Raw genomic sequence first — 24491 nt, 5'->3', positions numbered from 1 at the left:
CCCACTCTCCTTTGTGTACTTTCGAAATCTCCTACGAGAAAAATACCCGGACGCGTCGCGACTATCTCCCCCGAGGGAGCATGAGCTTGACGAGTAACACACCAGCAAACTGGCACTCCTACAATCATCGCCAGCTCCATTGCAGGTGGCGGCGCATCGACTTGATCCCCTACTAGCAGGCTCGACGTCACCCTTCCCGCGGGGCATGGACGACAACAATCGTCGAAGAAGGCAAAATGAACCGCCATATCAAGGGTCAGATCCTAGGTTCGGTGCAGATCAGAGCCAGGGTCGCGGATTTTCGAGCTCCTCTGCAGAAAGATATCGGCCAGCTCCTTTAAACACCTCGCCATCAACGGGTCGTGGAACAGCGGGTGCTTCCGCGTACTCAGGGTACTATCCTGAGCCTGCTTCGTCTTTTGCAGGCTCATTGCCATCCAACACTTTGCAGTATCAGCCAGGCTATGCTCAGGACCAGAGACAGCAGCAGAGTTTCACTGGCTACACTCCGGACATCAGCATGTACAATGTTGGACAGCAGACTGCCCAAAATACTGTGTACGACTCGACCTCGCAGTTTCAGGCACGGCAACCTGCAGCAATGCAGATGCTTTCAGATGTTGCGGCACCGTACTTTCCCAATGAACAAAACAATCCGCCAGGTCCACCTTCACTGCAACATCATGCATCTTCGGGGTCCTCTGCCGTTTATCAACAACACCAGCAAAGCCCCGCAGATCGAAGTGCTCCTCTTCTTCAACAAGGTTACCCTACCAGCATGAGTATGGGAGCTATGAATCAGAATGCCCCAGAGATTATGGAGGAGGAGGACTTCCAAGCACAGGGACCTGGGATGGAAGCAGCATATACGGCCTACCAGACAGCGTTGAAGCAGATCTTTCAAAACACAATCAACGGGCGTCTGGGGGAAGCAAGTCTTTCGCTTTTGGAAGTATCTGAGTGGCTTTTAGGGCATGTCGGGGATTTAGGTAGGCTCTCTGTTTCTTCTGTTTGATCCTGCCAACTAATGGTTTTCTGATAAGGTCTTACTGTAGACGAAGTTGCGCTTCATAGCGATCGAATCCGTCTCTGGGGTGAATTCAATACGGCATGGCTTAGTATCTTTCAGAAACAAAAGGATATGCTGGAGTCTGGGCAGCAGCTACAACGTGGTCAAAGCTTAATGACCCAAGAATTCATCAACAAGATGGCTAAAGATTTAATCAGGATGTGTGATGCCGTCGAGAAGCATGGTTTGGTTGATTACCAGTATGGAGTTGCTGAAGAGCAGATAATTATGAGTGCGTATTGAGTGTCTCTTTGAAGAACCATTACATGCTAACAACGGAATAGTCCTCACCGAATGTCTTGATCTTCAAGAGTCAATGGAGGGGGCCGGATCGACTTCGGGCATTGGTAGAGCACCTCCTTGAGCTCCTGGCCTCCATTATCGTTATTTCCTTTAATTATGTCTAAATACCATGTAACTCTATGGTTCTGTCACGAGTTTAGCGCTTCATGTTTGATGTTCGATGGCGGTCACGACAATTGGTTTTACGAGGTTGGGTTACGTCCGGGTGTTGGTGGGGTTTGCATACTGGCATTTTCAGGGGTAAAAGGCTTGTGACAATAACAATCGGATACACTGGCGGCTGGATGGTGGCTCGGGACGGGGAGGAACTGCAATGGAGTGATGGATGGTATTACAGGGCGGGCTTTCACAAGCAATCCGGAGTCTTTTGTCTATTGCTATTACTAGGCATTACCATTTTTGCCCAGGGCCAGCTGCAGTCGCTACTTGGTTGCGTACGAGCACAGTACATACACTTGCCATGAATAGAACATTGCACATACACAAGAGAGATCATACTCAGGTCAGCTGGTCCCGACTTTTCCCATGACGGCACTTTGCACGTCTTGGGCATGTAAACATTAGCTGCACCCTGCAGGGAGGCAACAAAGTAACATTCTCCACCCCTCCACCCCACGTCCAACATGTCTCAGCCTTGCTTCCCGCCAAGCACCCGAAAGGACCAGAAAAGAAAACATACCTACATCAAGATCAGATCTGGATCGTCCGTCACCCAAGATCTCATTTTCCGGGGACCTGGTTGTCACAGCTCAGCTCAGCACAGCCGGCTTCCCGGATTTCCCAGCATCGGGGTTCTCCCGGATCAAGTTACGACTCCCCTGCCGTGTTCTGTAAGTGGTGCAGCGTGCTTTGCTTCTGTGATTCGTCACATTCTTCAGACTACCTGTCATATGACGACCTGCAACAAAGCATTCCATTGTCAGGAAGACCTTCGGCACGATTTGGTGAGCGAGGATGGATTGCGGGTCGCTTGGACTTCTGGCGGTGGCTTGTCTTTGACCAGCTGATTGCAGTTGATGTTATATCGACTTCTGTTAATATGCAGGGATTAGTACGCTTGCTTGGATTTGACTTCTCGATAATCAAATTGGACTCTTGACGTGTCAGTGTTATTGATTGCGTAGTCAATTGCCGTACACTTTACTTTCCCATTGATGTCAGACAGACCATTGGCTAGGATGTACAAGCAACTCGCTAGGATGCCGAGTTGATAGACAAACTTACCAGGTAAATTATATTAGAGTTATATTAGAGGCGCCTCCATCTAAGAAGTGAAGAATTCAAAAGCAAGTGTAAGCTAAGCATAAGAACAAACTAATACGGGCGTTCCATGGTTCCAGCGCTTGCATGCAGAACTTGAAGATCTTGTGCCACGTCAAAAGGGTAAGGCGACAGAAGGCACCGATCTACATCAATTGATTCGATTTGATTTGGCAATGCAATGAGGCGTCAGCACAGCATGCAGCAGCTAGGAATCCTGGGTCCATGGCCCTGGATCTGCACTTCATTGGGTGCAGTCTGCCACGTCGAACGGAAGTAAAGCCGGGGTTGGGGCTGGCTTTGTCTGTGTGCTGTTGACCTATATGTTCTCTGTTATTGGTCTGGGCAGCAGAGAAAGAGGGCGAGGCTGGCCAGCAAGTTAGGCTCGCAGTAAATGTTGCGTAATTATGCTCATACGAGTAGTCAAGGGAAGTGGAAATCGATACCGAAAAGTGATGATCTTCGTGAAAACCTTCTTATCGAAGCATATTTGCCGTACCTTGGAGTGTGAGAAGCAGGCAGAACTGTTACCTGCCGCAACAAATGGCCGCCCTTCATCGATGCATTGTTATAAAATTCCAACGAGTGGAATGGGGATACATCAACTGCCAGGTCGGGGACAAATCGTGTCGAAAAGAACACGCTATTGCGCTATTCTATTCATCAATGCTGGCTAACATGTTGTGATCACGTTTTACCACACCTTTGGTAGGTAGCTGCCAGCGAGCTCAGAGCCAAAATGGTTCAACGCCTTTTGGCCAACGAATACTTCAAATTGGGTGTATGCATCAGTAGTCTGAATGGATCTGAAAATGCCTTACAGTTGCTGTATTTGACATCTTCCCTTGCGAGAACTGTCAGGATGTGTTGCGATAGTAAGCTGCATGTCGTAACATCCGATTGCGAGTTGGTATTATCCTTGATACAATATGATACAGAACAGAGAGTTTCTATCTTTTGACCCATGCGGGCATCTTTCTGGCTTTGACATGACCTGGTTTCTTCCTTTCCACTCTTCTCGGATCGCGAGTAACACAACCAGCTGTGGCATGTCAGAACTGAACCAAGTAATAAAAAGAAGCAGGTGTACTAGTGCAAATGAGTTCTGAAGACTTACCTCTCCTCAATGCCGGCTTCAGTCCGGGCTCGTGAGCCAGTAACGCCTTGCCCACAGCCAAGGTCAAAGCTTCTGCTTGACCTGTCGTTCCACCACCAGAGACAAGAGCCCATACGTTGTACTTATCCATCCTGTCCGTGGCCTTCAGCGCCCAGATGGCGCTCTCTCTATCATGAATCCTTCCAAATGCCTCCGCCAGTGTCTTTCCATTGATCAGTACCTCACCAGTCCCCTCCACAACCCACGCTCTTGCCGTAGAAGATTTCCTCCTCCCAGCGCCTAAAGCCCTGCCCAGGCTGTCTATCGGTATGACCTTTGTGTCGTTCTGATATGGGTTGATATCCTTTTTGTACTCGTTCAATGCTGCCTTGACTTCTGGGGGCATGAGAGATGGATGTATGGAATTCAGCCGTTGTAGCAGTTCGATGATCTTGTGGTACTTGGATGCCTTGACAGATTCTCCGACCATGTTTCGGTACTCGACCAGGGACCGCCATGCTACTCTTGGAGCTTCTCCTGGCTTCACGGTTGGCAGAGCAGAAAATCTGCGAACAAGGCTTTGAAGTGCCAGGAGATCATCGATGAAAATCGGTTGGGCAGTGAAGTAAGATGGTGAGTCCGGCACAAGTCGAGCGAAGAAGGGAGGTTCCTCTATTTCTCCATCTGCCTCCCCGCGCCCACCAAACTTGATTTCTGGAGCCGCAATTCCAGCGTGTAGCCGAGTTGACGTCGAGAAATGTTTGGTTGAAGCACTTAGAACTGCCCTGCGGACGGGTAGATTGGAGGGCGTCATTCGAGGCGTACAGGCACTTCGAAATCCTTCACGGAGACCTACGGGGAGCCATGCCACCTTCATCGTTCAAATAAAAACACGCAGTAGTCGTTTTCGTTGTCTGAACAGACCTTGCATCGACAGACAGATAGGATCGGATGGCTCAAAAAAGCTTAGTCGGCCTCAGGTTGTCTCTGCGGCCTCAGGCTCCAAATACTCACAACAGATGGAGCTTCCGATGCCCTAGCCGTATTCATCCTAGCGGTCTGTCCCCACCATCGCATACTTCAGAAAATTCTCCCGCTGAACTTGCATCAAGCTTCTTCTTCCAAACAAACCCAAATACCAAATACCAAACCACAACATAGCAAACATGGCCCCGTTCGGAAAGCTCTACACCTACCCGGTATGTCCCTTCTCCAGCTTCTGCATGCATAGCTTTGTCTCTCTGGAACCTGCAGCTAATCATCGCAACAGGGCAACCCCCGCTCCACCGCCATTCGCGCTGTGGCTAAGGCCAACAACGTCGATATTGAGATCGTTGAGACTGAGCCAGCGAAGGGTGTCTCGGCCGAGTACCTCAAGATCAACAAGCTCGGCAAAGTCCCAACCTTCGTCGGTGCTGATGGCTACACTCTCCACGAGTGCATTGCGATTGCCATCTACAGTACGTAGCCATATCATTACCCCTCTGTGCCCGACACTAGAGAATACCCTGCACCCCTCTGGCGCGCGGTCCCTGCTATGATGAAAAAACCTTTTCAGTTATCCCTGTCTTAACAATCGTGTGGACTTCTTAATTAGACTCTGAGCATGCACATCAACCTTCATATTTCTGCTTTGACTTGTCCATGACCCGCCACTGACAGTCATATAGTTACCTCTCAAAATGAGAAGACCACTCTCCTTGGTAAGACTAAGCAAGAGTAAGCATGCCCTTGGTTCCAAGCGCATCACCCATACTAACTTTCTTAGCTACGCTGCTATCTTGAAGTGGATGTCCTTCTTCAATACCGAGATCCTCCCTACCCTTGGTGGCTGGTTCCGTCCTCTCATCGGCCGTGATCCATACAACAAGAAGAGCGTCGATGACTCGTCCAAGGCCGCCCTCAAGGCAGTCAGCGTTGTTGAGGAGCACCTCCAAAACAACACCTACCTTGCTGGTGAGCGTATCACTCTTGCTGATCTCTTCGCTGCTGGTATCATCTCCCGTGGATTCCAATTCTTCTTTGACAAGACATGGCGCTCTGCCAACCCCAACGTTACCCGTTGGTATGAAACTGTCTACAACCAGCCAATCTACTCTGCTGTGGTTGATCCGCTCGCATTCATCGATGAGGCCATCAAGAACCAAGCCCCAAAGAAGCCAGAGCAGGCCAAGAAGGAGGCCGCACCAAAGGCCGCCGCTAAGCCAAAGGCAAAGGCAGCTGAGGATGAGAAAGAGGAGGAAGTGCAGGAGGCACCAAAGGCCAAGCACCCTCTTGAGTCCCTTTCAAAGCCAACCATTCCTCTCGACGAGTGGAAGCGTCAATACTCTAACAGCGACACCCTGGTTGCCCTGAAATGGTTCTGGGAGAACTTCAACGCTGACGACTACTCCATCTGGAGAGTTGACTACAAGTACAATGAGGAACTTACCCAGGTCTTCATGACTTCCAACCTGATTGGTGGCTTCTTCGCTCGTCTTGAAGGCTCTCGCAAGTACATCTTTGGCTGTGCTTCCGTTTATGGTGTTAAGGATGACTCTGTCATCCAGGGTGCGTTTGTCATTCGTGGCCAAGAGGCTCTGCCCGCTTTCGATGTTGCTCCCGATTTTGAGAGCTACGAGTTTACTAAGCTTGACCCAACCAAGGCCGAGGACAAGGAGTTCGTCAACGACCAATGGACCTGGGAGAAGCCAGTCACTGTCAATGGTAAGGAGTACCCATGGGCTGATGGCAAGGTCTTCAAGTAAACTTGGACCGAAACATGTTCTCTTCAATCTGGTTTTAGCGTTGGGGAAATAAATGGGATAGCTTCATGGACGGATGAATGTAACGATCATGATAGACGGAAAGGTGTGAACACCTATGGGCCTTGCTAGGTCCCGCAATGCAATACTACAATGACATTATGTTTTGTGTAATCGTGCTGTTTTTTTTTTGTCAACCATCTATGCACCTTGTAATTATGTGTTTTGATTTTCTACTGCTTGTTGGGAATTGCACAAAGGAAAATCGTGCCCCGGCATGGGCGTTCATCTGTTGCATAACCTCTCGGTGTTTGAATCTCATAGATCCCAGCTCAATGCGTCTCTGTAGGGCGTAATCGTAGAGATGTCGAGCCTGGACAGTTGTCGCTGTTCTATAGCACATCAGGAGAGTTCATAGAGGAAGGTTTGAGATGCTCACACTTAGCAAGCCTCCGATTCTTGAGGCCACTTTCTAATCACTTGCTAGCTGCCTTATGCATGGTATTGTATGGTTTGACCTGCGACTGGTAGAGCAGCTCTGAAAGGACGGGCTCGGAGGTAGGCAGCAACATTTGAATGCATACTGAGGCTGTTCAAGTAATCATGAACCTGTGGCAGGATCTGTCCTGGCTCGTTCTCATCGCCAAAGAACTCTGGGATCGAGATCATGTTGAAAGGCTCAGTTCTCCCCTTCTCGGGCGAATCATCCACCAAAACCGTGTTCACATGACTCCATCTCCCGCCGAACTCGAATGAAGGGTGAGCTGCCGCGATCTTAGGATCATCCCATAGCTTTGTCAATCTCTTGTAGCACTGAGTCCTCGCATTGTAATCGATAGGTGAAAGACCAAACATTTCTCGTCCCCATATTGCCACGACCTTGCGTCTCAGTTCCTGGTCAAGAATGGCGTCACACATGAGTTTGACGTTCTCCGGCCTTGCAGACGACCAGATCACAACCGTGAAAGTGTTGATACAATATCTAAGGAACCTGGCTGTATTTGGCCGGGCGATGAACTTCGAGGGTGCTCGCCTGTTGGGTCGGAAGAGAAGTGTGCCATTCAGATCGACAACGACGAGGAGATGTTGAGCTTGGGGAAGCTGGCGTACAGGCTCATTGCTCGCAGAAAGGTAGGCTTTAGAAGGATTCGGTATACCCCCTGACTCTGGAGATGGTGGGATAATTGCGTCTCTGCGAACCTTTGCAGATGGAGTTCCATTCATATTTCTGCCTTGATTCGTGTGCCACTTTGGATTTCGGTCGTTTGGAATGAAGGCTCGAGAACTTGAGTGTTTGGTGGGTTTGGGGGAATCTTGGGAGGAATTTCTGCCTTTGATCGAAACTTTTTTGAGTGATTGGGTAACGGCGTCGATATCGTCTGTAGAGACACCGTCTCTGCTTTTCTGAGGAGCAGCACCAGACTTCTCCAAACGAGGCGACGCTGGTTGAAATGTGTCTGCTTGCGGGTTCATGATAGCAGCTTGATGAGAATATCGCACACCTTTATAGAAGAGGCCATTGGCTCGTCTTCGTGGCCAGTATCGTAGAGCGTACATGGAATCTGTTGTTCACCTTTGACCAGTGTTGGCAACGGTATGAAAAACATAGACGTTCAATGCGGTACCACCGTACTTATCTAATCGGATTGCCAGTCGTCACCGCCTCTTGGCGTTGCTTCAACTAGCTTAGTCCAGTTGACGGGCTCTGTTATCGGCAACTTTTTTGAGACTTTTCAACAGCACCAGCAATTATGTCTTCGGCGTCTATAAAGCGCAAAGCACCAGAAACCCTGCTCCAGCGTCGTGTGAGACCCAGGCGGGAGCCGAGTGTGGGATCTGAAGGAGCCAGTGAGAAACCTGCCGCAGACTCGAACGGAGAGGATGACGATGAGGAAGAGCCACGGGATGTAGTAGAGGATGATAGTGAAGAGGTTTGTTTAAACCAAGATATCTATACATACGAATCGCTAACGCAGTCTCAGGCAGAGGCAGTCTCAGATGAGTCTGGAGGCGAATCTGGGGGCGAAGAAACATCAGATAATGCTGCATCAATATCATTTGGCGCATTGGCTAAGGCGCAAGCGTCTATGGGATCAGGTCGGAAGAAGCGGGCCACGAAGAATAAGGATGGAGATACGTGGGAAGACAACGAGGCACAGGAACGGAAAGCTGGTAGGAAGGATCACCGAGATTTCAACAGATCAAGTAAACATGCCCCCACCGAAATATCGAGCAAGAAGGCGGTTTCCCGGAAGCGAGAGGTGGTTCCTGTAGTCAAACGAGCATATCGCGATCCAAGATTTGAGGCTATAGGCGGACCGATTGATGAATCAAAAGTCAGCAAAGCTTATGCATTTCTCGACGATTACCGCGAAGACGAAATGAAAGAACTGCGGAATGCAATCAAGAGTACCAAAGACGAGGACGCCAAGGAGAAGCTGAAGAGGGCATTATTGTCAATGGAGTCCAAGAAAAAGGCTCAGCTGAGAAAGAATAAGGAGCAAGAGATTTTAGACCGGCATAGAAAGGAAGAAAAAGAGTTGGTGAAGCAAGGAAAGCAGCCTTTCTATCTGAAGAAGGCTGAGCAGAAGAAACGTGTCTTGCTTGATACGTTCGGCGAGCTCAAAGGAAAACAGCTTGATCGTGTCATTGAGCGGAGACGAAAGAAGGTGGAGGGTAAGGAGAAGAAAAAGATGCCATTTACAAGACGAAATGTCGAGTAGATCGGTATGGTTCCGAGCGATAATTAGCTTGCAGGAAGTCTTCTTCGCTCGCAGATTAGATACCAATAATATTGTTCCAGAGATTCGAGTCTGGCTTGTACTTTAATGTATGGCAGTGATACATCTACGGTGCGTAAAATTAAAGAAGGTGCACCTGTTTCATGCTATTTTCAAAAAGTTCACGACATCTTACACGGCTCCCCAACCTTGCACATAGTAGGAATGCGCCGCTCAGCTTCCTATGCAGGCTGTAGGTTTCTTCTGGCGGAGGAGCCAACCTCTCCCTGATCATTAACGGAATTAACTCCTTCACTCGATCTGTGATTGTCTGGTTCTTGAAGTCATAGATCTCAGGTGAAGATTCCAAGAAAGGCTCGGCGAGCGTCAGTACGGATGCAATATGCGCATCAAGCATTGCCTTTGACTCCCGCCCCGTGAGATAGCCCAGCTCAATGGATAGGGCCTCTACAGTGTCCCTGTCTGACCTGGATGCGGCTGCCAGGAGCTCTGTGTATTTCGCGATGAAAAACTCGGGATATTCTCGTGACGCACCAAAATCTAGCAGCTCCAGCTTGTTCGTTTTAGCATTGTATAAGAAATTGGTCCAGTTTGGATCCGTTTGCATAAATCTGAATTCGGTGATTTCGCGAAGGCAAAGGCGAAGGATCTGTGTGCCAATCCAGTCTTTCTGCTCTTGGGTGAAACTCTGGACCCTAGTGACGCCAATGCCATCCATGAATTCCATTGTCAACACTTGTTTTCCCGAAGCTTCCGAGTAGAATTTCGGGACAATGAACACATCCTTTTCGTCTGCTAGTAACCTTTCGAATCTCCGTCCGCATTCGGCTTCTCTGGCGTAGTCACATTCCCATGCCAGTTCAGTCCTAGCATTGGCGATGGTCTTGTCAAGAAAGAGGCCCTTTGGCAAAAGCCGAGAAGCAGTCAAAAGGAGGGCCAGATTATTGAGATCCGAATCGATTGAGTCGGCGACTCCGGGGTATTGAATTTTCACGGCTACACGGGCGCCATTGGATTTCAAGACAGCACTGTGAACTTGTCCAATTGAAGCGGCCGCAAGTGGCTTCTCGTCAAAGCTAGAGAACATTGCTCTCCATTCCGATCCAAGGTTGGTAGCAAGTACTCGGTCACGCTGGGAAGAGGGCATGTAATCTGCCCTATCTTGGACTCTTTGCAAGACTTCTCGGATCGGCTCGGGAAGCATCTTAGAGTCTTGAAAGCTGATTACCTGGCCAAGCTTCAAGGCGGCCCCTCTCATACGGGAGAGCTTCGTCACGAGTCTGTCCATGTTGCCAGCGCTGAGCATGTAAGAACCCTCATTGCCGCCTCCTGCTACTCGACGAAGGCTTTCGGAAATTGCTCCTCCAACCATGCCAGCCGCTAGCCCTCCATAATTCCACAGTCTCCCTAGCCTAGATGAAGGCACTTTCGATTCTTTCAATTCATAAGGTGTCAAATCTGACGGACTGGTAGTTTCCTCTGCTATAGACGCGGCGAGCTTCTGGATGTTTTCGTCATGTCGTTCCCGCTGGACATCAGGCACGGAAATTCTCGTAGAATGATCATCCTGTTGACTGTGAGCTTCGGCCCTATTGCGGTCGATGCCTGTGGTAGCTACTATCTCGTCGCTGGACATACTAGTACTAATCACATCCTTCTGCTTTCCATTACCCGTTCGCCCTCCCTGGATATCACCGCCGAGAAGCCTAGCGACTCGTGGACTATGGAAGAGATCAGTGTTGATACCCACCGGGAGACAATTGTCGCTAGCAGGGAAACTTGACGAGCCGTAAAAGGTGTCGGAATTTATCTCTATTTTTGGCAGATGTGGGTCTCCTTGTGTGTCTGATGCGTGGCTGGGGAGTTGTACTCGGGGTAAAGAGGAAACAGCCGGCGAAGTATGTGTCGACTTCTCATAAAAGCTATCCTCGCCATGTCCTTCTTCCAGGGGACCTTCGACAGACCTATCGTATGCATCGGCTGTCTTGAAAGGTATTTGCGCAGGTTCTGGAAGTCGTGCATCTGCAGGCGTCGACTTTGACTCTTGTGATGGAATGGGGATCGATGACGCATCTGAAGCGAGCGGTATAATTTCGTCGTGATCCAGTGGCTTCTTCGCTGTTTCATCCTTCAGTCTGGTATGTATTATATCGTGGTCTAATGCAGACTCATTCAAGTCCGAATCCTCGGGAGGGATGGTCCCATCTAGTAAAGGAAACCGATTGGCCTTCTCCTGCTTGATTTCTAAGTCTGCCTCTGGAGCTTCATTCACAGCAGAATTGGCTGGCGACTTTTCGTAAAAATGATCTTGTTCTATACCGCTCCGTGGGTGGGACTTTGAGGGTCCAGTAGTTGATTCTTTCCTTGGGATCTTCTCTTCTCCACTCGCTTGGGCCGGTGTATCTGAAGACCATTCTGGAGCATCCTCATTCAAGCGCGAAGCAAGAAATGAAGCTGCTTTTATAGTCTCAGTGACACGATCCGTCTGATTGCGCACAGCCCTTGCCAGGGTCGATGTCCTATTGTAAACTTCCAACTGTCTTGATCTCAATCCAACATGCTTCTGTGCGACGCCACGAGAAGCGTTGAACAGCGCGGCAAGGTCCAAGAGGCGCTTCCCAGCCATCACAGCAATTTCCAATTCGATGCTGCAAATGGCTAACTTTCCATCCTGCACGGCGGTGAGACAAAGCGGAAGGAGAAGACAGCGCAGGTTTGTGTTTGTCTGGTATTCCGTGGGATGAAATGAAAGAATCAAAAATTCGTTGATGACGTCCGCCAGAAGAGAAGGTCAAAGCTCAACCTCACTGATTGAGGATCCTTGGCGAGCTTGGCAAGAGGCTCTCCTGCGGCCTCCATTGTATTAATAGACTATTTTGCGGCTAAATGTGGTGTCACAACTTCGTTCAGGCTTGCACTTCCCAATCTTGTAGGTATCCAATTTTAACTTTTTGATGTTTTTGCAGTTCTAGCTCGTGATATAGAGCATTACTTTTGATGAATAACATAACGAAGAGTAAACACTTGATTCGGTTTATCCTTCAGTCATGTACTATCCAGTACCTCTAAGAGTAATTGCGCTTCTTGTCGCAATCTATTGGACTGGCTCTTCGATAGGGCTTTGGTAGTCTATTGAGAGTTCCTTTTTCAATTTCACATCAGATAAAGCCGAAACCCAGGTAACGTTCCCATCTACTTGGTTGAGGGCGTCCAACGAGCCCGTAGGGCAGATTTAGTCCGCACAGTATTGAGGTTTTGCACGCCGAAAGAGGATGAAGATCCACGAGAACTTCCACTCCCAACTTTGCTCCACAACCGCTGCGCAGCTGGAGTTAGTTGACCAGGCACGACTCTTGGACTGCTAGGGAACCTCGGTACCGGAGTCGCATCTACCTTGCCTGTCATGCCATTTTTGGTTGATGTTCGTTTAGCGTGTGCGTTTTCGTCAACCATTCGGTGATGCAGGTCTTCTCTTCTGCTCTGATCCATGATCACAAAAGGGTTCTTCGCAAGATCTCCCTTGCCTAGGTCAATACTTGAAAGGGGCACTTGCATTTCGTCTTCCGGCTCGTCGTCCACGAAAGCATACCCATTCACTCGAGGTGTTTCGTTGCATCCTGTTCCAGACTCCAGGTCGCTTGCCCGTCGTCGTCCATCGATAGCATCTCGCACAGCTGACAATGACGGCGACGGTGGTATGTTAGTTTCGTCCGGGGCAATTATAGTAGTAGGCATGCGAGTGTTGACATACACGACTCCCTTTGGGGCCGCTCTTGATTCATTCTGTAACCTTTGTGCAATTGTCTCAACTGAATCTTCCACGCTGTCGAGGCGGAACATCAAGTTGTTATCCGGCTTTGACTTCCACGATTCGGGACGTGCAGACTTCTCGTTGACATCACGAATAGCTAACCTGTCTCTTTCTCCACCATCATCCACAAGAGAGCCTCGTGACTTGAGAAGCTTGGCTTCTATCTCTTTCTGCTTCAGCATCATTTTCGATGGTAATTTATTGTTGGCTGACCACATCCAGGCATACTTCTCGGCTCGCGTCTGATTCTGCTTATCCAGAAGTTTGTAGAAGCTTTCGTTGTCTTCGCTCGTATACAAAGACTGGAATCTATCCAGGCTCATGTTGGTGTCGATCTCTGGCAGTGTATTTGCCTGTGAGGATGTCGTAGTATCTGATGTGGCCGACATAGGAGTATCGCCCGCAAAGGTTCTGGGGGTATCGGTTGCTCGTAGCGGGGTTTGAATGGAAGTGCCGCGCCTACCTCTCCGTCTACCAGGTGTCATAACTTGTGTGAGTCTACGGCTGGCTGAAGAAATCCATGCTGGGTCTTGCGAGTCAAGGGCATCCAGGTACTCCTGCTGCGTTTCTGTCTCTAACAGCCCAGGGAAGAAATCCCGGGCGATAATCTCAGATATTGCATCAGTGTACGATTCCTCGTCGATGACGTTTTTGGGCCTCTTGATTCTCTTTGGTGGCGGCGGCATCAGTTGGGTATCTGACGACTTCCGTACAAGCGCTGAAGATTGTGGCACGTCCATACTCCCCGAGTACGTAGTGGAAGCACCAGGAAAGTTTGACATCCGAGTTCCAATCGTCGTGACTTGGAGCCGTCCTGGGAGGTAGCCCGCGGGTCGTTGTCGCCGATTGTGCTTGTTCTTACGCGGGTATAGCCAGTTGGTGGGCCTGACTGCAGGGGAATCAAGATGAGGTTGGAATGTGTGTGCTGGAGTGCTACCCCCCGGTTTGCAGAGATAGCTGTGGAAAACAGAGGATACTGGCCTGGTACAGAGCTGTATGCTACGATGTGTTCGTGGAGTTGGGATGGAGCCGGAGTTGAAGTAAAGTGCAAGTCGTACCTAGTCAAAGAAACTGGAGCCAAAATCAAATCCCCACAATCAGAGGTCCGGCTAGCCTAGCCGAATATAGCGTAGCATTCCTACCTAGTTGGTCTTACCTTGTTTCCGCACTATGGTTTTGGCTCGGCTCTGATGTTGACAGGGCTGGACAAGCGCAAGCGCAGGGCATGGGAAAGGAAAGCTTGGACTTGTGATTTCCGTTCGTGCATCGTTCGCGCCGCCGCCTCACTTCTGCTTGCTTCCTTTCCTCAGATACAGAAGTTCCAAGTTCCTTTCAGCACTTTGCCTTTCTTTCCCTGCATCGTTTTGCGCAGCTGCATACCGCTGTCATAATTCTGCCAATATTCACACATCTCCACACTTATAAAATCTACCCCGAGAACTTCGTTTGCCCTGCCCGCCACACCACGTCCCTTCGATGACTCTCTCCGAAGACCAGGCTGTCGCCTTCAAGAACGATGGCAACAAGGCGTTTGCTGCGCACGACTGGCCGACAGCCATTGATTTCTATACCAAAGCGATAGAGCTTGACGACCAGAAACCAACGTACTACTCCAACAGAGCGCAGGTACGTTCTCGGTCCTCATTATACTTGCTCGCGTGACTGACTCGGGATGAAAAGGCAAATATCAAGTCCGAGGCGTACGGCTATGCCATTGCAGATGCTACAAAGGCAATTGAACTCGATCCAAACTTCGTCAAGGTGTGTGTTCGCTGTGGGCCATAGAAATCTCAGGTAGTTGACCACCACCCAGGCATATTACCGCAGAGCCGTCGCTTACACGGCTATTCTGAAATCGAAAGACGCTCTACGGGATTTCAAGACCGTTGTTAGGAAAGCGCCGAATGACAAAGATGCGAAGCTTAAGCTGGCAGAATGTGAGAAGATTGTCAAGAGAGTCGCCTTTCTCCAGGCTATCGACCCCGGGGATGAGCCATCTGCCGCCCAAGGTCTGGACCTGGACTCAATGGTCGTAGATGCCAACTATGATGGTGCACGATTGGAACAAGAGATGACGCAGGAGTTCATAAGTGATATGTTGGAGCGATTCAAGAACGGAAAAAAGATTCACAAGAAATACGTTTATCAAATCATCTTGGCGGTTAAAAGGATCGTTTATGATGAAGCAACTATGGTCGAAATGGAGATTGAGGATGATGCAAATCTTACCGTCTGTGGAGATACACATGGTAGGTGGCTACTTCTTGTCTGAGAACTTTACTAACATCCTATGTTGGCCAATTTTTCGATTTAATGGAACTATTCCGATTGAATGGATTCCCCACGGAAAAACACTACTATCTGTTCAATGGCGACTTCGTTGACAGAGGCTCCTGGTCAACTGAAATTGCTCTTCTGTTGTATGCGTACAAATGGCTGCGCCCAGCCTCGTTCTTCATAAACCGTGGAAATCACGAGACCGATGACATGAATCGTGTTTATGGCTTCGAGGGTGAATGTAAGGCGAAATATAACGGTACGTGTATTTTCCTCCTTATTCTTGCAGGCATTTTGCAACAACTTTTATCCTGACCGTTTCTAGAGCGCATATTCAAGCTTTTCTCGGAGAGTTTCTCAGCACTGCCGTTGGCGACTCTGATTGGCAAGAAGTATCTTGTGCTTCACGGTGGTCTGTTTTCTGATGATAAGATCACTCTGGACGATATTCGAAAGCTCAACAGGCACAACCAGCGGCAACCAGGCCAGGCAGGATTAATGATGGAAATGCTGTGGACAGACCCACAAACCGAACCTGGTCGTGGTCCCAGTAAGAGAGGTGTCGGAATGCAATTCGGACCAGATGTGACGAAGAGATTCTGTGACAACAACGGCTTGAAGGCTATCATTCGCAGTCATGAAGTCAGGATGGAAGGCTACGAAGAAGAGCATGACGGGAGATGTATTACAGGTATTTGCCCTTTGAATTCGTCTATGTCGAAAAGTACTAACTTCTAAAAAGTCTTCTCTGCGCCCAGGTACTGTGACAGCACTGAGAACAAAGGTGCCTACATCAATATTGGCCCTGATTATAGACTCGATTTCCACAAATTTGATGCTGTCCCACATCCCAACATCAAACCCATGGTTCGTGACTTCCTAAACTCCGTAGTAAATCTGCTGACAAGGTACAGGCATATGCACAAAGCAGTCTCATGTCTATGACCTAACGAATTCAACACTAGAAAAGAGCACGCGCATCCCTTGAGATGGTTTCGTTACATACTCAGTATTCAAAGCATTGCGAGATGGCGTTGGACTTGGGATACCAGAAGCTGGTAGCGGACACCAGAAGACCTAGAAAGGACAGGTGTACAATTAAGGGATTAGATACCCGTCGCATGTTGATCAAAGGTAATAGAGATATGAAACGTGCTGCATATGCCGAACAAGCCCAATCCTCCTATGACCATTCTCTTATTTATTCCATATTTGATCCGCATCTCCTTGCGCAATCAGAACGCTGAGCCAGGCTCCTGAGGACTTGACTCTCCATCCCACGTTGCCATACACCTCAGTACCTCCGTTCCATCCTCCAACCGCTGCAAGCACAGGACTGAGATCTTCCCGAGGAACTCTGATCCAGGTTTCCCTCCCATTGACCTTCAAAACATCAATAGAGATTGATGAGCCTGTGAGTCCGAGAAATTGGCTTAGAGCAGACCCAATGTAAGAGCGGACTGTGAGAGAATCCAGTAGGAGATCTGGTGCATTTGATGATTCGGCGATGAGCTCGAGACAGGCATACGAGAACTGGTGTGTCTTCATGATTTTCGACGTGATTTCATGTCCTCTTTGGAGCATCTGTTGGGTTTCCTTTTGATCGGCAGTGCCTGGGATATTTCCGCTGCTCACCATCATGGACGAACCCCGTTTTGGGCAGCTGAGCTGGTAGTCGTCTGAACAGCTGATACCAAAGTAGAGTGCCGTCGCCGCTGGCACTTTTCGTTCAAGCTCGATGATTGCGAATGCTGGCCACGCAAATTGACGGCTATGGCAATTATGGGGCCAGGCCTTGCCTCATACTCTCTACGTACATGCAATTGTGCTTGACGATAATTCATACACGGCTTTGCTCCCATCTCATCCTTTGTTCTCGCTATCGTCAACATTTTCACGCTAAGCCAAAATGAGTGATAGTGCGAAATGAGAACAAAAGGTTGCTTCTATCGTCTCACATTGCCTTGCCTCTCGTTCTTGGGCCCGGACTTTAAGGTGATTGATATTTAGTGAAAACTTAAAGTTGTGAGAGAAAAATATCGTGCTGTGCCGAACATACAAGCTCAGGGTGAGCTAGATATATGAACCATCTTTATTTTCAGTAATGTTTTCTGAATTGCCAAGGCACTATTGATATCCTGTTGATTATACACGACTACTGGTGAACTTTAGATTCTACGAACGGCATTTCGTTAGACAAAGATGCAGGCTTTCGGTTACCCTTTCGCATTACCTACCCCTACTTCTCAGAATATGACCAAGCGGACAAATAAGCAAATGGCGTCAACCCTAGGGAAGTTGGTAAATCATTCCAGATTGTTGCTAGGGAACAGAGACCAGATTTAGACGCAGCAGAGGGTCATCTTGAAGTCGCTTCCCCTCGGAACTCAGACCAAGCTTCCCGCTCTGACAGCCTTCATTAACAGCACACATCAGCTTCTGTCGGTGTTCGAACGAACCACACATTTGATACCCAATCCCACCTACCTCAGTCTTATGACCGGAACCTATCATTCTCATTCTCTCTCACTCTCGCTCTGAATCATAATCTATCATTGCATACCATGTGGGACCTTCTCCCACTCAATTTCCCCTGGGTCCTTCCCTTGATGGCACAATAATTAGTCTCCAATCGCATGAAAATGTTCTTCATAGTAGGGGTAGCTCACAGTAGTTCGTCCCACTCGGAGTGAAGCCTAACTTTTCAAGAACCCTCCCACTTCTGCTGTTGTCCCTCTCTGTCTCTGCAATGAAGCGTCTCACACCTCTTTCAACCACAGCCCATCGCATAACAGCCTCTGCCGCAGTTCTCGCTATTCCCGAGCCCCAGCTACCCGGTAGATCAGTACATCGTTTTCCCGATGTTCCAGGCGGAAAAATCATGTACATGTGGCAAACTTTCTCGCATCATGGATGTTAGAAATTGAGCAAGAGACACACATACCACTTTTGTGCGACACCATACCTCAGCTCAACCATCTCACGCCAAGGCGGAAGGGGAGGGTCATCTGAGGCTCGCGGCGGCATAGATGTCGTGCTTGCGTCGCGGACACCTGCATATCCTACCCAGTCGACGGATTCCATGTGCAACAGATCGAGGTCATGTCCCACAAGAATCACAACTTCTTGCATCCCCTTTCCTAGTTCTCTTCCTTCGCAGTCTTTGAGTCTGGAGAGGTCACATTCCTCTGCGAGTCGGCCAACAGCGAAATCGCCCATTTCCGTATCTCTCTTCCAAGATCTTTCAAGGGCTGCTAATGTTTCCTCGTCGCTCCATGACCTTGCCGGGAACCCCTGCCCGAAGCCCATTTCACAAAATTCCTTGCTGGCATGGAGGCTGGCAAAGAAGGCTCGGTAAGTAGGCAGTGTTTTCGCAATCAGTGCAGGGACAAGGATTAGCGTTCTACTCCGGATGAGTAGCGCGAAGGGGATAAAGTGCTTCGTGTCTTCTACGGGCTCCATTGTTACTTCGTTTTGACGTGATGTAATGCAAGTTTTCGAATTTTTGGTTGGTGCTGTCACCAGTAGGAGTCTTCAGTTCTTAAGTGTGCTAGCTTCCGGCTGACAGCGGCTGATCTCGCCTCCGAAAAGTATTATGGAGCAGGGTTATTCAGGGGCTACAAGCGAGCGATTACGCGGTATGTAAATATCAACACTGCGTCTTGTCTTCGCATGAGTACCTGATTCGGGCTTGTTAATCAGAATCAGAATATGATAAAATGATAGGCATTTGTGTGATATATATCTGTACCGGTATGTTGCTCTATCACATCATTTGCTTGCGAGCATCCTTACAGGCAAAGGCAGGTAGGTGTAGATGGACTGTCCCCGGATAGTCTAAAGACAGTTCTTTCTTGTCATTCTATGATTTTCTAAGAACGTTCCTCGGACTGTCTTAGAATAGTACTTTAATTAGGGACAGTTTAGGGCAATTCGAAATTGCTACTTGAGTGCCTTACACTTAGGTATAACTTTTATTTATCAGAGTACCCCTATTGAACTATACTTAGTTGTACCTCACACGTTGACTTACTAAAGTGAACTTTTCACGAATTGATTGATTCAGTTACTCTTAAGAACTAGAAGTAGGAGTTGATCTTGTACAAGAGGTACCGAGTAATTAATTGAAGTGGAAAGAAATCGACTTCTATTCCTTTAAGGAACGAAGGGGCTCTTACCTTAGAGGTAAAATCCCTAAGAAAAGAACCGTTCTAAGACAGTCCGAGGAAGGGTTTTAATATGGAACAGTTCTTGTAAAAATAATCGCTATTAGACCGTCAGGGGATAGTCCATTTGCACCTGCCTTTGCCTCTAAGGATTAATGGCAAGGATTATTGTCGACATGTCACCTTAATGCCAGAAAAACAATTTTACAGGGCACAGCGCTGAAGCCAGGCGCTAAGATTCTGTAGGTTGCTTGTACTACAGTGCACGTGCACTAACTTTGGGCCCTGCAAAATTTGTATTCCGATTGGTATTTGAGGGCATAGATATGACTGCATGCGAGAACGTATACCTCTCTCGTTTTGGTAGCTATGAGTCTGTTGCGTCTCTCTCGGGGTGACTATCCAGTGCTACACATATCATGCAATACAAGCTTGGCTGTCTGTATATCTGAACTGGTTTTCGGACTTTCAAGCATTTCCCAATCACTATATGGATTAAGTTGCTAGTCTATTCTCCCCACTTCGGTATACTTATTAAGAATGGTAATGTAAGGCAATAGTCAGTATAGTATGAGTCAAGCCTATTCAGCGCAGGCTGAATATTGTGATCTTTTGGTCCTGTTAGTAGAGTTAGTATGAGCCTAACCTCAGTATCACTACAGGCAACCTCTGGCGACAGAGCTAGGAAGTTACGCCAGACGATACCCCCACTCGCTCAGTTACCGGGAAGAATGAGCTATAACACATATGACTTTTACTCTTGATACCGTGTGTAAGTAAATTTATAAGTTTAACTGAAAAATCATTGCTACCACTCGAATCCTCGTCAAAAATGAATCCCTGGTCCCTAGCTCTGATTGCGGCTTTGTCTTCTAAAGCTTTGGTAAGACTGAGCTTCACTCTTGTTGCATGACTTCAGGGTAAAGTTCGTTAACTAAATATGATTTAGAGATGATTCTTATTCTATATACCCTAAATGCTTGATGAAAGATAGCTAGCAATGACACGAAAATCATCACAACTTCGATATTGTATTAAACATTACTGTTGCTCCGAGTTGTAAATATATTCATTCAGATTCGGGTGTAGGAGCTACTCTGAGTCTCTGAGGCTAATCTACATTGTACCTTTCGGTGGGAAGAAGTACGACAAGGTGGTAAGTTGCATCAAATACCCAGCACATTACTTCAAGAAAAGTACATAAATAAAACTACAGCGACAAGTTTATGTACTCGAACTTCGAGAAGACGAACTTTTGTTTTGTTTCGTTCCAGGGAAGGCACTTGTTGAGATTTTGTGAATACGAAGTAGTTAACTTAGAAGACATCAACGACACTTCTATGTTTTCGTTAGCTAGGCTCATATGCCTGCTCAACGAAAGGACGTCCTTCGTCCCTACCTTAGATATATGGGCACATCGCATTGCGTCCACTCGTCCAGCAGACATTTCTTTGCACCACGTAGAAGGACATGGAAATGCTCCACCGCACCTACGCTTTGTAGCTTCGGGAGATTCTTGAAATACAAAACCCTATCCCCAGACACACCATCATTGCGCATTCGTTGAACGAAAGTTCGATCAACGAAATCCTCAACAAGGGACTTGGACTCGGATGTCAATCCCCCCCCTTCATTGACCGCTAGTCGCGTCTTCATCCACACAACCAGATGAGTTATATCATCTGTTAACCCATACGGCCAGTCGTTGTAGATGATCTTGTAGTCCGATTCGTCAGCGAAAGGTTCGGGGTTCTTTGGTTGGATCGGACAGTCCAGCGGCTGCGGTGACTCAGGATCGACCCAGAATAGACGACTTTGGAGAAGGAAAGTCGCGGTGGAACTTCTGTTTGAAATAATCTCTTGTGACCAGTCCATATAACGGCGGAGGATTGATGGTGATCGCGGCAAAATGGAGAGATCATGTCTGGCTAGTCGAGGTTAGCTATTAGATAAATAAGATCGGCGTATGAGAAGTGACCAGATGCAGAAGGAAATACCTATGGCAGTTTTGAGGTCTGTCCACGTATATGGGATAAATTCCTCATCTGACATCGAGAGAGTTGCTCGATCTGTTGCGGTCAGATGGAAGGGTGTCGCAACCATCTTGTGAGCCTCGTCGTATAAGGTTGATGAAGCAATAGTTAGCAGCAAAATTGGACTGAGAAGCTTCAAGGGCAGGGGGGAACTCCAAGCTTACTTAGAAAGTGATATTTGTTGTTGTCAGTAGCCAATCGAGTGATACCTGGTCGGGACAACGGCTTGTTCGGTGAGCGTTCAGTTCGAGCCAAAAGCGTTCCCAGGCTGGTCACACAATCCTCTACTCTGCGGATTCTCGATTTAGACTGTCACACCACACTACGCATGTCAATTCTCTTCAGAATCTTTTTGATCACCAGTCATCTAATACGCTTTTGTAAACATATTCGTCTTCACGACCTACTATAGGTATACGAAGGTAAATATCTCGGCAACCTTATCAGACGACATCCTTGCCACACACCTGAACTGCATATCTTAGGCCGAGAACTAGATCTTCAGAGTACTTGCATTCTATACCGATGATCGTTGATACGAGCTGTTACATGATTTAATCTGCATTCCCAGACAGCAGAAGCTGCAGAACCTATCCACTCTCACGCCCGCAGCTTAGCAGCATCCTAGCAATGGTCTAGAAAGAACGATTTCGCTGCCGCAATCACCAAATCCTGTTCCTCGGTGGTCATGTTGAAATGTAACGGAAGACGGACAAGACGCTGGCTTTCGAGAGTGGTAAAACAGTCTTCGCCTACAAAACGACCGGATTGTAGCCCGATACTGGAGATCAGACGTGGGGTCAGTCAATGAGCCAAAAATATTCGTCCGAGGTACGTAAATAATTATATATATGGCCTGTACTTACGGCCTTGAATGAAGTGGTGCGAAGTGCGCAGACGCAACTACCCCGTTTGCTTTCATGTGACGAATGAAAGCGTTCCGCTGGTCAAGTGATCGTAACTTGAAGAAGAACATGTGGGCGTTATGGGTACAGCCTGGGCATCATTGCATTATCAATATGATGACTGTGCTTCCTACCGACAACCCGCGGTCAAGGGAAAAGATAAAGGGGGAAACTAGTTCTGGGACGGAGGATTAAGCCTACCAGATGGGACCGAGGGCATGACTATGTGACCTTGGCTTGCCAAAGGCTGAAGATGAATTTCGTACCGGCTCCAAAACTCATGACTAGTTCCCCGGTCACGTTAGCTCAGATCAGAGATGCTGTAAATTGAAATACTGTACTGTATTCTCTGTACCATGGGTGCTTTCTCAAATTGAGCCCACAGGTATGCGGCCTGGACCTCTGACATGAAGAAGTTGGATCCGATATCTTCCCAGCAATACCGGCTGACCAGACCTCGAAGAAACTGCATTCGGTTCGTTCCGTTATCGTACACGATCTCTGCACGAGCGAGAAGCGATTCTTTATTAATGGATAGTGCACCACCTTGGCCACCTACGAGGATCGGGAAGTCAGCAATTGTTCATGGGTTCATATTCAGGGGACAGATGTGGGTTAATATACTCCTCCGATACCCGGCGTGAGTGAACGGTATTGGCTGAATAACTCACCAGATGTGAAGTTCTTGGTTTCGTGGAAACTGAAACAGCTGATGTCCCCGATGGACCCAAGACAGCGTGACTTGTAGGTGGCTGTAAGGGCTTGAGCCGCATCCTCTACAACAAGTAGATTGTATCTATCGGCAAGTGACATGATGCTATCCATCTCGCACGCAACACCTGCATACTTCAGGCACGTGGTTAGTAATGATGTCTTCCTCTTCTTAATTTATTTTGGCTCTATAAGTCGTGAGTGTATCATGATATATCCCTAATCAGTGTGACAATATCTCCGTAAAAACATTCGATAGAAGGAACAGCAAACTCACATGCACAGCCACAATGACTCTTGTCTTGGGTGTTATGGCAGCTTCGATCAATTTGTGATCGATGTTCATAGTTGCCGGCTCAACATCAACATACACAAGAGTTGCTCCTCTCAGCAGCCAGGCGTTTATAGTGGATACGTAGGTATATAAAGGTACAATCACTTCATCTCCAGGTTTGACGTCAAGAACTATCGCGGCTATCTCTAAGGCAGACGTGCAAGATGTCGTTAAAAACACCCTACCGCGACCATTGAGTTTGGCGATGAATTCTGAATAACGACAAGTGAAATCTCCATTACCGCCAAGGCATCCGCCGCCAGCAGCTGCTTTAACGTGTTCGATTTCAGCTCCCAAAGACAAAGGCTGATTGAATGGGATCAGAGAAGTGGCGTCCAGCATAATTATTCGGGGTGCGTACAAAATCCCAAGAGATGGCATATATAAGATGCGACAATAATACAACAATAGAGCCGACGGAGGTATTCTTACGTGATAAATACTAATGAAACGTGCTAGTTGCACGTAGTTCGATTCTTGATGGTCTTGCCGGATATTCGCATGAGCCGTATAGTGTAGAAGTCTCTAGGGAGAGGAAATGCGACCTAAGGAGGCCTTCTTCGACGAGGAGGCATTCTCAATGCAATGGAGCGTCAGACAGTATAACTGCATTCGACCTTGTAACCCCCACGAACTTCACTATCTTATCAATGCTACTACGGTTTCCGATATACTATTGACTAACAAGTGTACTGCAGAAATTTCTCTCTCACTATGACGTGACATTTTTACTAGATGTCCGGGGATGTATTACCACCTGAAGACGTGAGTTGTTGAATGATATACATATATTTTGATTGGAAACATATTCCTCTTCAGGTAGCGACCTACCCGATAGCTTCCAAAGGAATCTAAGGGCATTATCTCAGTGCTCATAAGGTGATACGACCTCTACCACGAGCCAATTGTTAAGACATAGCATGTGCCTCGGGAAGCTAGTTCTAAATGTCAGCTTGGCTTTAGAGACATACAGCGACACGAGGAGGTAACCAGCTCGCATCGAGGTGTTACGACATACAAAATCAGCTCAATTGTGCCTAC

At 48.0% G+C, this 24491-nt stretch overlaps 12 protein-coding genes across 13 annotated transcripts; 4 read left to right on the top strand and 8 right to left on the bottom strand.

Moving 5' to 3' along the window:
* Nucleotides 1-205: 205 nt before the first annotated feature.
* On the top strand, nucleotides 206-1433 carry ONS95_013006 (uncharacterized protein; the record flags this gene model as incomplete). Its single annotated transcript, XM_058506632.1, has 3 exons — nucleotides 206-989; nucleotides 1056-1301; nucleotides 1354-1433. 3 exons carry the CDS (start codon nucleotides 206-208, stop codon nucleotides 1431-1433), a joined length of 1110 nt encoding a protein of 369 aa, XP_058357362.1.
* A 1242-nt stretch (nucleotides 1434-2675) lies between these two features.
* Nucleotides 2676-4666, bottom strand: MRPS9 (37S ribosomal protein S9, mitochondrial). Its single transcript, XM_058506631.1, has one exon. The coding sequence runs from the start codon at nucleotides 4603-4605 to the stop codon at nucleotides 3685-3687; it is 921 nt and encodes a 306-aa protein (XP_058357361.1). The 5' UTR covers nucleotides 4606-4666; the 3' UTR covers nucleotides 2676-3684.
* Nucleotides 4667-4852: 186 nt separating this feature from the next.
* Nucleotides 4853-6645, top strand: ONS95_013004 (uncharacterized protein). Of its 2 annotated transcripts, none has more exons than XM_058506630.1 (3): nucleotides 4853-4927; nucleotides 4999-5188; nucleotides 5399-6645. In XM_058506630.1, the coding sequence occupies exons 2-3, from the start codon at nucleotides 5147-5149 to the stop codon at nucleotides 6473-6475; spliced, it is 1119 nt and encodes a 372-aa protein (XP_058357360.1). In that variant the 5' UTR covers nucleotides 4853-4927; nucleotides 4999-5146; the 3' UTR covers nucleotides 6476-6645. The 2 variants fall into 2 exon arrangements, with proteins under 2 accessions (XP_058357360.1, XP_058357359.1); XM_058506629.1 differs by having other exon boundaries at nucleotides 4853-5188; nucleotides 5399-5447; nucleotides 5497-6645.
* Nucleotides 6646-6664: 19 nt separating this feature from the next.
* Nucleotides 6665-8217, bottom strand: ONS95_013003 (uncharacterized protein). The gene has a single exon (XM_058506628.1). The coding sequence runs from the start codon at nucleotides 8027-8029 to the stop codon at nucleotides 6965-6967; it is 1065 nt and encodes a 354-aa protein (XP_058357358.1). The 5' UTR covers nucleotides 8030-8217; the 3' UTR covers nucleotides 6665-6964.
* A 6-nt stretch (nucleotides 8218-8223) lies between these two features.
* RRP36 (rRNA biogenesis protein rrp36) lies at nucleotides 8224-9195 on the top strand (the record flags this gene model as incomplete). Its single annotated transcript, XM_058506627.1, has 2 exons — nucleotides 8224-8403; nucleotides 8455-9195. The coding sequence occupies 2 exons, from the start codon at nucleotides 8224-8226 to the stop codon at nucleotides 9193-9195; spliced, it is 921 nt and encodes a 306-aa protein (XP_058357357.1).
* Nucleotides 9196-9334: 139 nt separating this feature from the next.
* Nucleotides 9335-11839, bottom strand: ONS95_013001 (uncharacterized protein; the record flags this gene model as incomplete). The annotated part of the gene is made up of 1 exon (XM_058506626.1): nucleotides 9335-11839. The coding sequence occupies one exon, from the start codon at nucleotides 11837-11839 to the stop codon at nucleotides 9335-9337; it is 2505 nt and encodes an 834-aa protein (XP_058357356.1).
* Nucleotides 11840-12405: 566 nt separating this feature from the next.
* Nucleotides 12406-13806, bottom strand: ONS95_013000 (uncharacterized protein; the record flags this gene model as incomplete). Its single annotated transcript, XM_058506625.1, has 1 exon — nucleotides 12406-13806. The coding sequence occupies one exon, from the start codon at nucleotides 13804-13806 to the stop codon at nucleotides 12406-12408; it is 1401 nt and encodes a 466-aa protein (XP_058357355.1).
* Nucleotides 13807-14500: 694 nt separating this feature from the next.
* ONS95_012999 (uncharacterized protein) lies at nucleotides 14501-16251 on the top strand (the record flags this gene model as incomplete). Its single annotated transcript, XM_058506624.1, has 7 exons — nucleotides 14501-14650; nucleotides 14705-14785; nucleotides 14838-15273; nucleotides 15414-15560; nucleotides 15627-15992; nucleotides 16044-16168; nucleotides 16216-16251. 7 exons carry the CDS (start codon nucleotides 14501-14503, stop codon nucleotides 16249-16251), a joined length of 1341 nt encoding a protein of 446 aa, XP_058357354.1.
* A 247-nt stretch (nucleotides 16252-16498) lies between these two features.
* On the bottom strand, nucleotides 16499-16849 carry ONS95_012998 (uncharacterized protein; the record flags this gene model as incomplete). Its single annotated transcript, XM_058506623.1, has 1 exon — nucleotides 16499-16849. The coding sequence occupies one exon, from the start codon at nucleotides 16847-16849 to the stop codon at nucleotides 16499-16501; it is 351 nt and encodes a 116-aa protein (XP_058357353.1).
* Nucleotides 16850-17411: 562 nt separating this feature from the next.
* Nucleotides 17412-18915, bottom strand: ONS95_012997 (uncharacterized protein). Its single transcript, XM_058506622.1, has 4 exons — nucleotides 18246-18915; nucleotides 17971-18131; nucleotides 17539-17906; nucleotides 17412-17476 (listed from the first exon to the last, which is right to left on the bottom strand). Exons 1-3 carry the CDS (start codon nucleotides 18761-18763, stop codon nucleotides 17854-17856), a joined length of 732 nt encoding a protein of 243 aa, XP_058357352.1. The 5' UTR covers nucleotides 18764-18915; the 3' UTR covers nucleotides 17412-17476; nucleotides 17539-17853.
* Nucleotides 18916-20862: 1947 nt separating this feature from the next.
* On the bottom strand, nucleotides 20863-21570 carry ONS95_012996 (uncharacterized protein; the record flags this gene model as incomplete). Its single annotated transcript, XM_058506621.1, has 2 exons — nucleotides 20863-21395; nucleotides 21465-21570. The coding sequence occupies 2 exons, from the start codon at nucleotides 21568-21570 to the stop codon at nucleotides 20863-20865; spliced, it is 639 nt and encodes a 212-aa protein (XP_058357351.1).
* A 682-nt stretch (nucleotides 21571-22252) lies between these two features.
* On the bottom strand, nucleotides 22253-23792 carry ONS95_012995 (uncharacterized protein; the record flags this gene model as incomplete). Its single annotated transcript, XM_058506620.1, has 5 exons — nucleotides 22253-22281; nucleotides 22607-22689; nucleotides 22747-22960; nucleotides 23077-23251; nucleotides 23394-23792. 5 exons carry the CDS (start codon nucleotides 23790-23792, stop codon nucleotides 22253-22255), a joined length of 900 nt encoding a protein of 299 aa, XP_058357350.1.
* Between the last annotated feature and the right edge of the window lie 699 nt (nucleotides 23793-24491).

This window comes from Cadophora gregata, assembly GCF_030347475.1.
Source record: "Cadophora gregata isolate MNR1 chromosome Unknown scaffold_7, whole genome shotgun sequence".
Taxonomy (NCBI): domain Eukaryota; kingdom Fungi; phylum Ascomycota; class Leotiomycetes; order Helotiales; family Ploettnerulaceae; genus Cadophora; species Cadophora gregata.
Note: the sequence above shows the minus strand (reverse complement) of the source record. Positions and strands in the feature narration are given on the sequence as shown.

Bases quoted from the DNA above. Each gene is read 5' to 3' on its own strand.
- ONS95_012997 (XM_058506622.1), bottom strand. From the start codon at position 18,763: ATGGAGCCCGTAGAAGACACGAAGCACTTTATCCCCTTCGCGCTACTC. The intron at 18,132-18,245 runs GTATGTGTGTCT...TCTACCGGGTAG, and splicing joins TATGGTGTCGCACAAAAGTG to CTGGGGCTCGGGAATAGCGA. The intron at 17,907-17,970 runs GTGAGCTACCCC...TGTGCCATCAAG, and splicing joins TCCGAGTGGGACGAACTACT to GGAAGGACCCAGGGGAAATT.
- ONS95_013003 (XM_058506628.1), bottom strand. From the start codon at position 8,029: ATGTACGCTCTACGATACTGGCCACGAAGACGAGCCAATGGCCTCTTC.
- ONS95_013004 (XM_058506630.1), top strand. From the start codon at position 5,147: ATGGCTACACTCTCCACGAGTGCATTGCGATTGCCATCTACA. The intron at 5,189-5,398 runs GTACGTAGCCAT...ACAGTCATATAG, and splicing joins CATTGCGATTGCCATCTACA to TTACCTCTCAAAATGAGAAG.
- MRPS9 (XM_058506631.1), bottom strand. From the start codon at position 4,605: ATGAAGGTGGCATGGCTCCCCGTAGGTCTCCGTGAAGGATTTCGAAGT.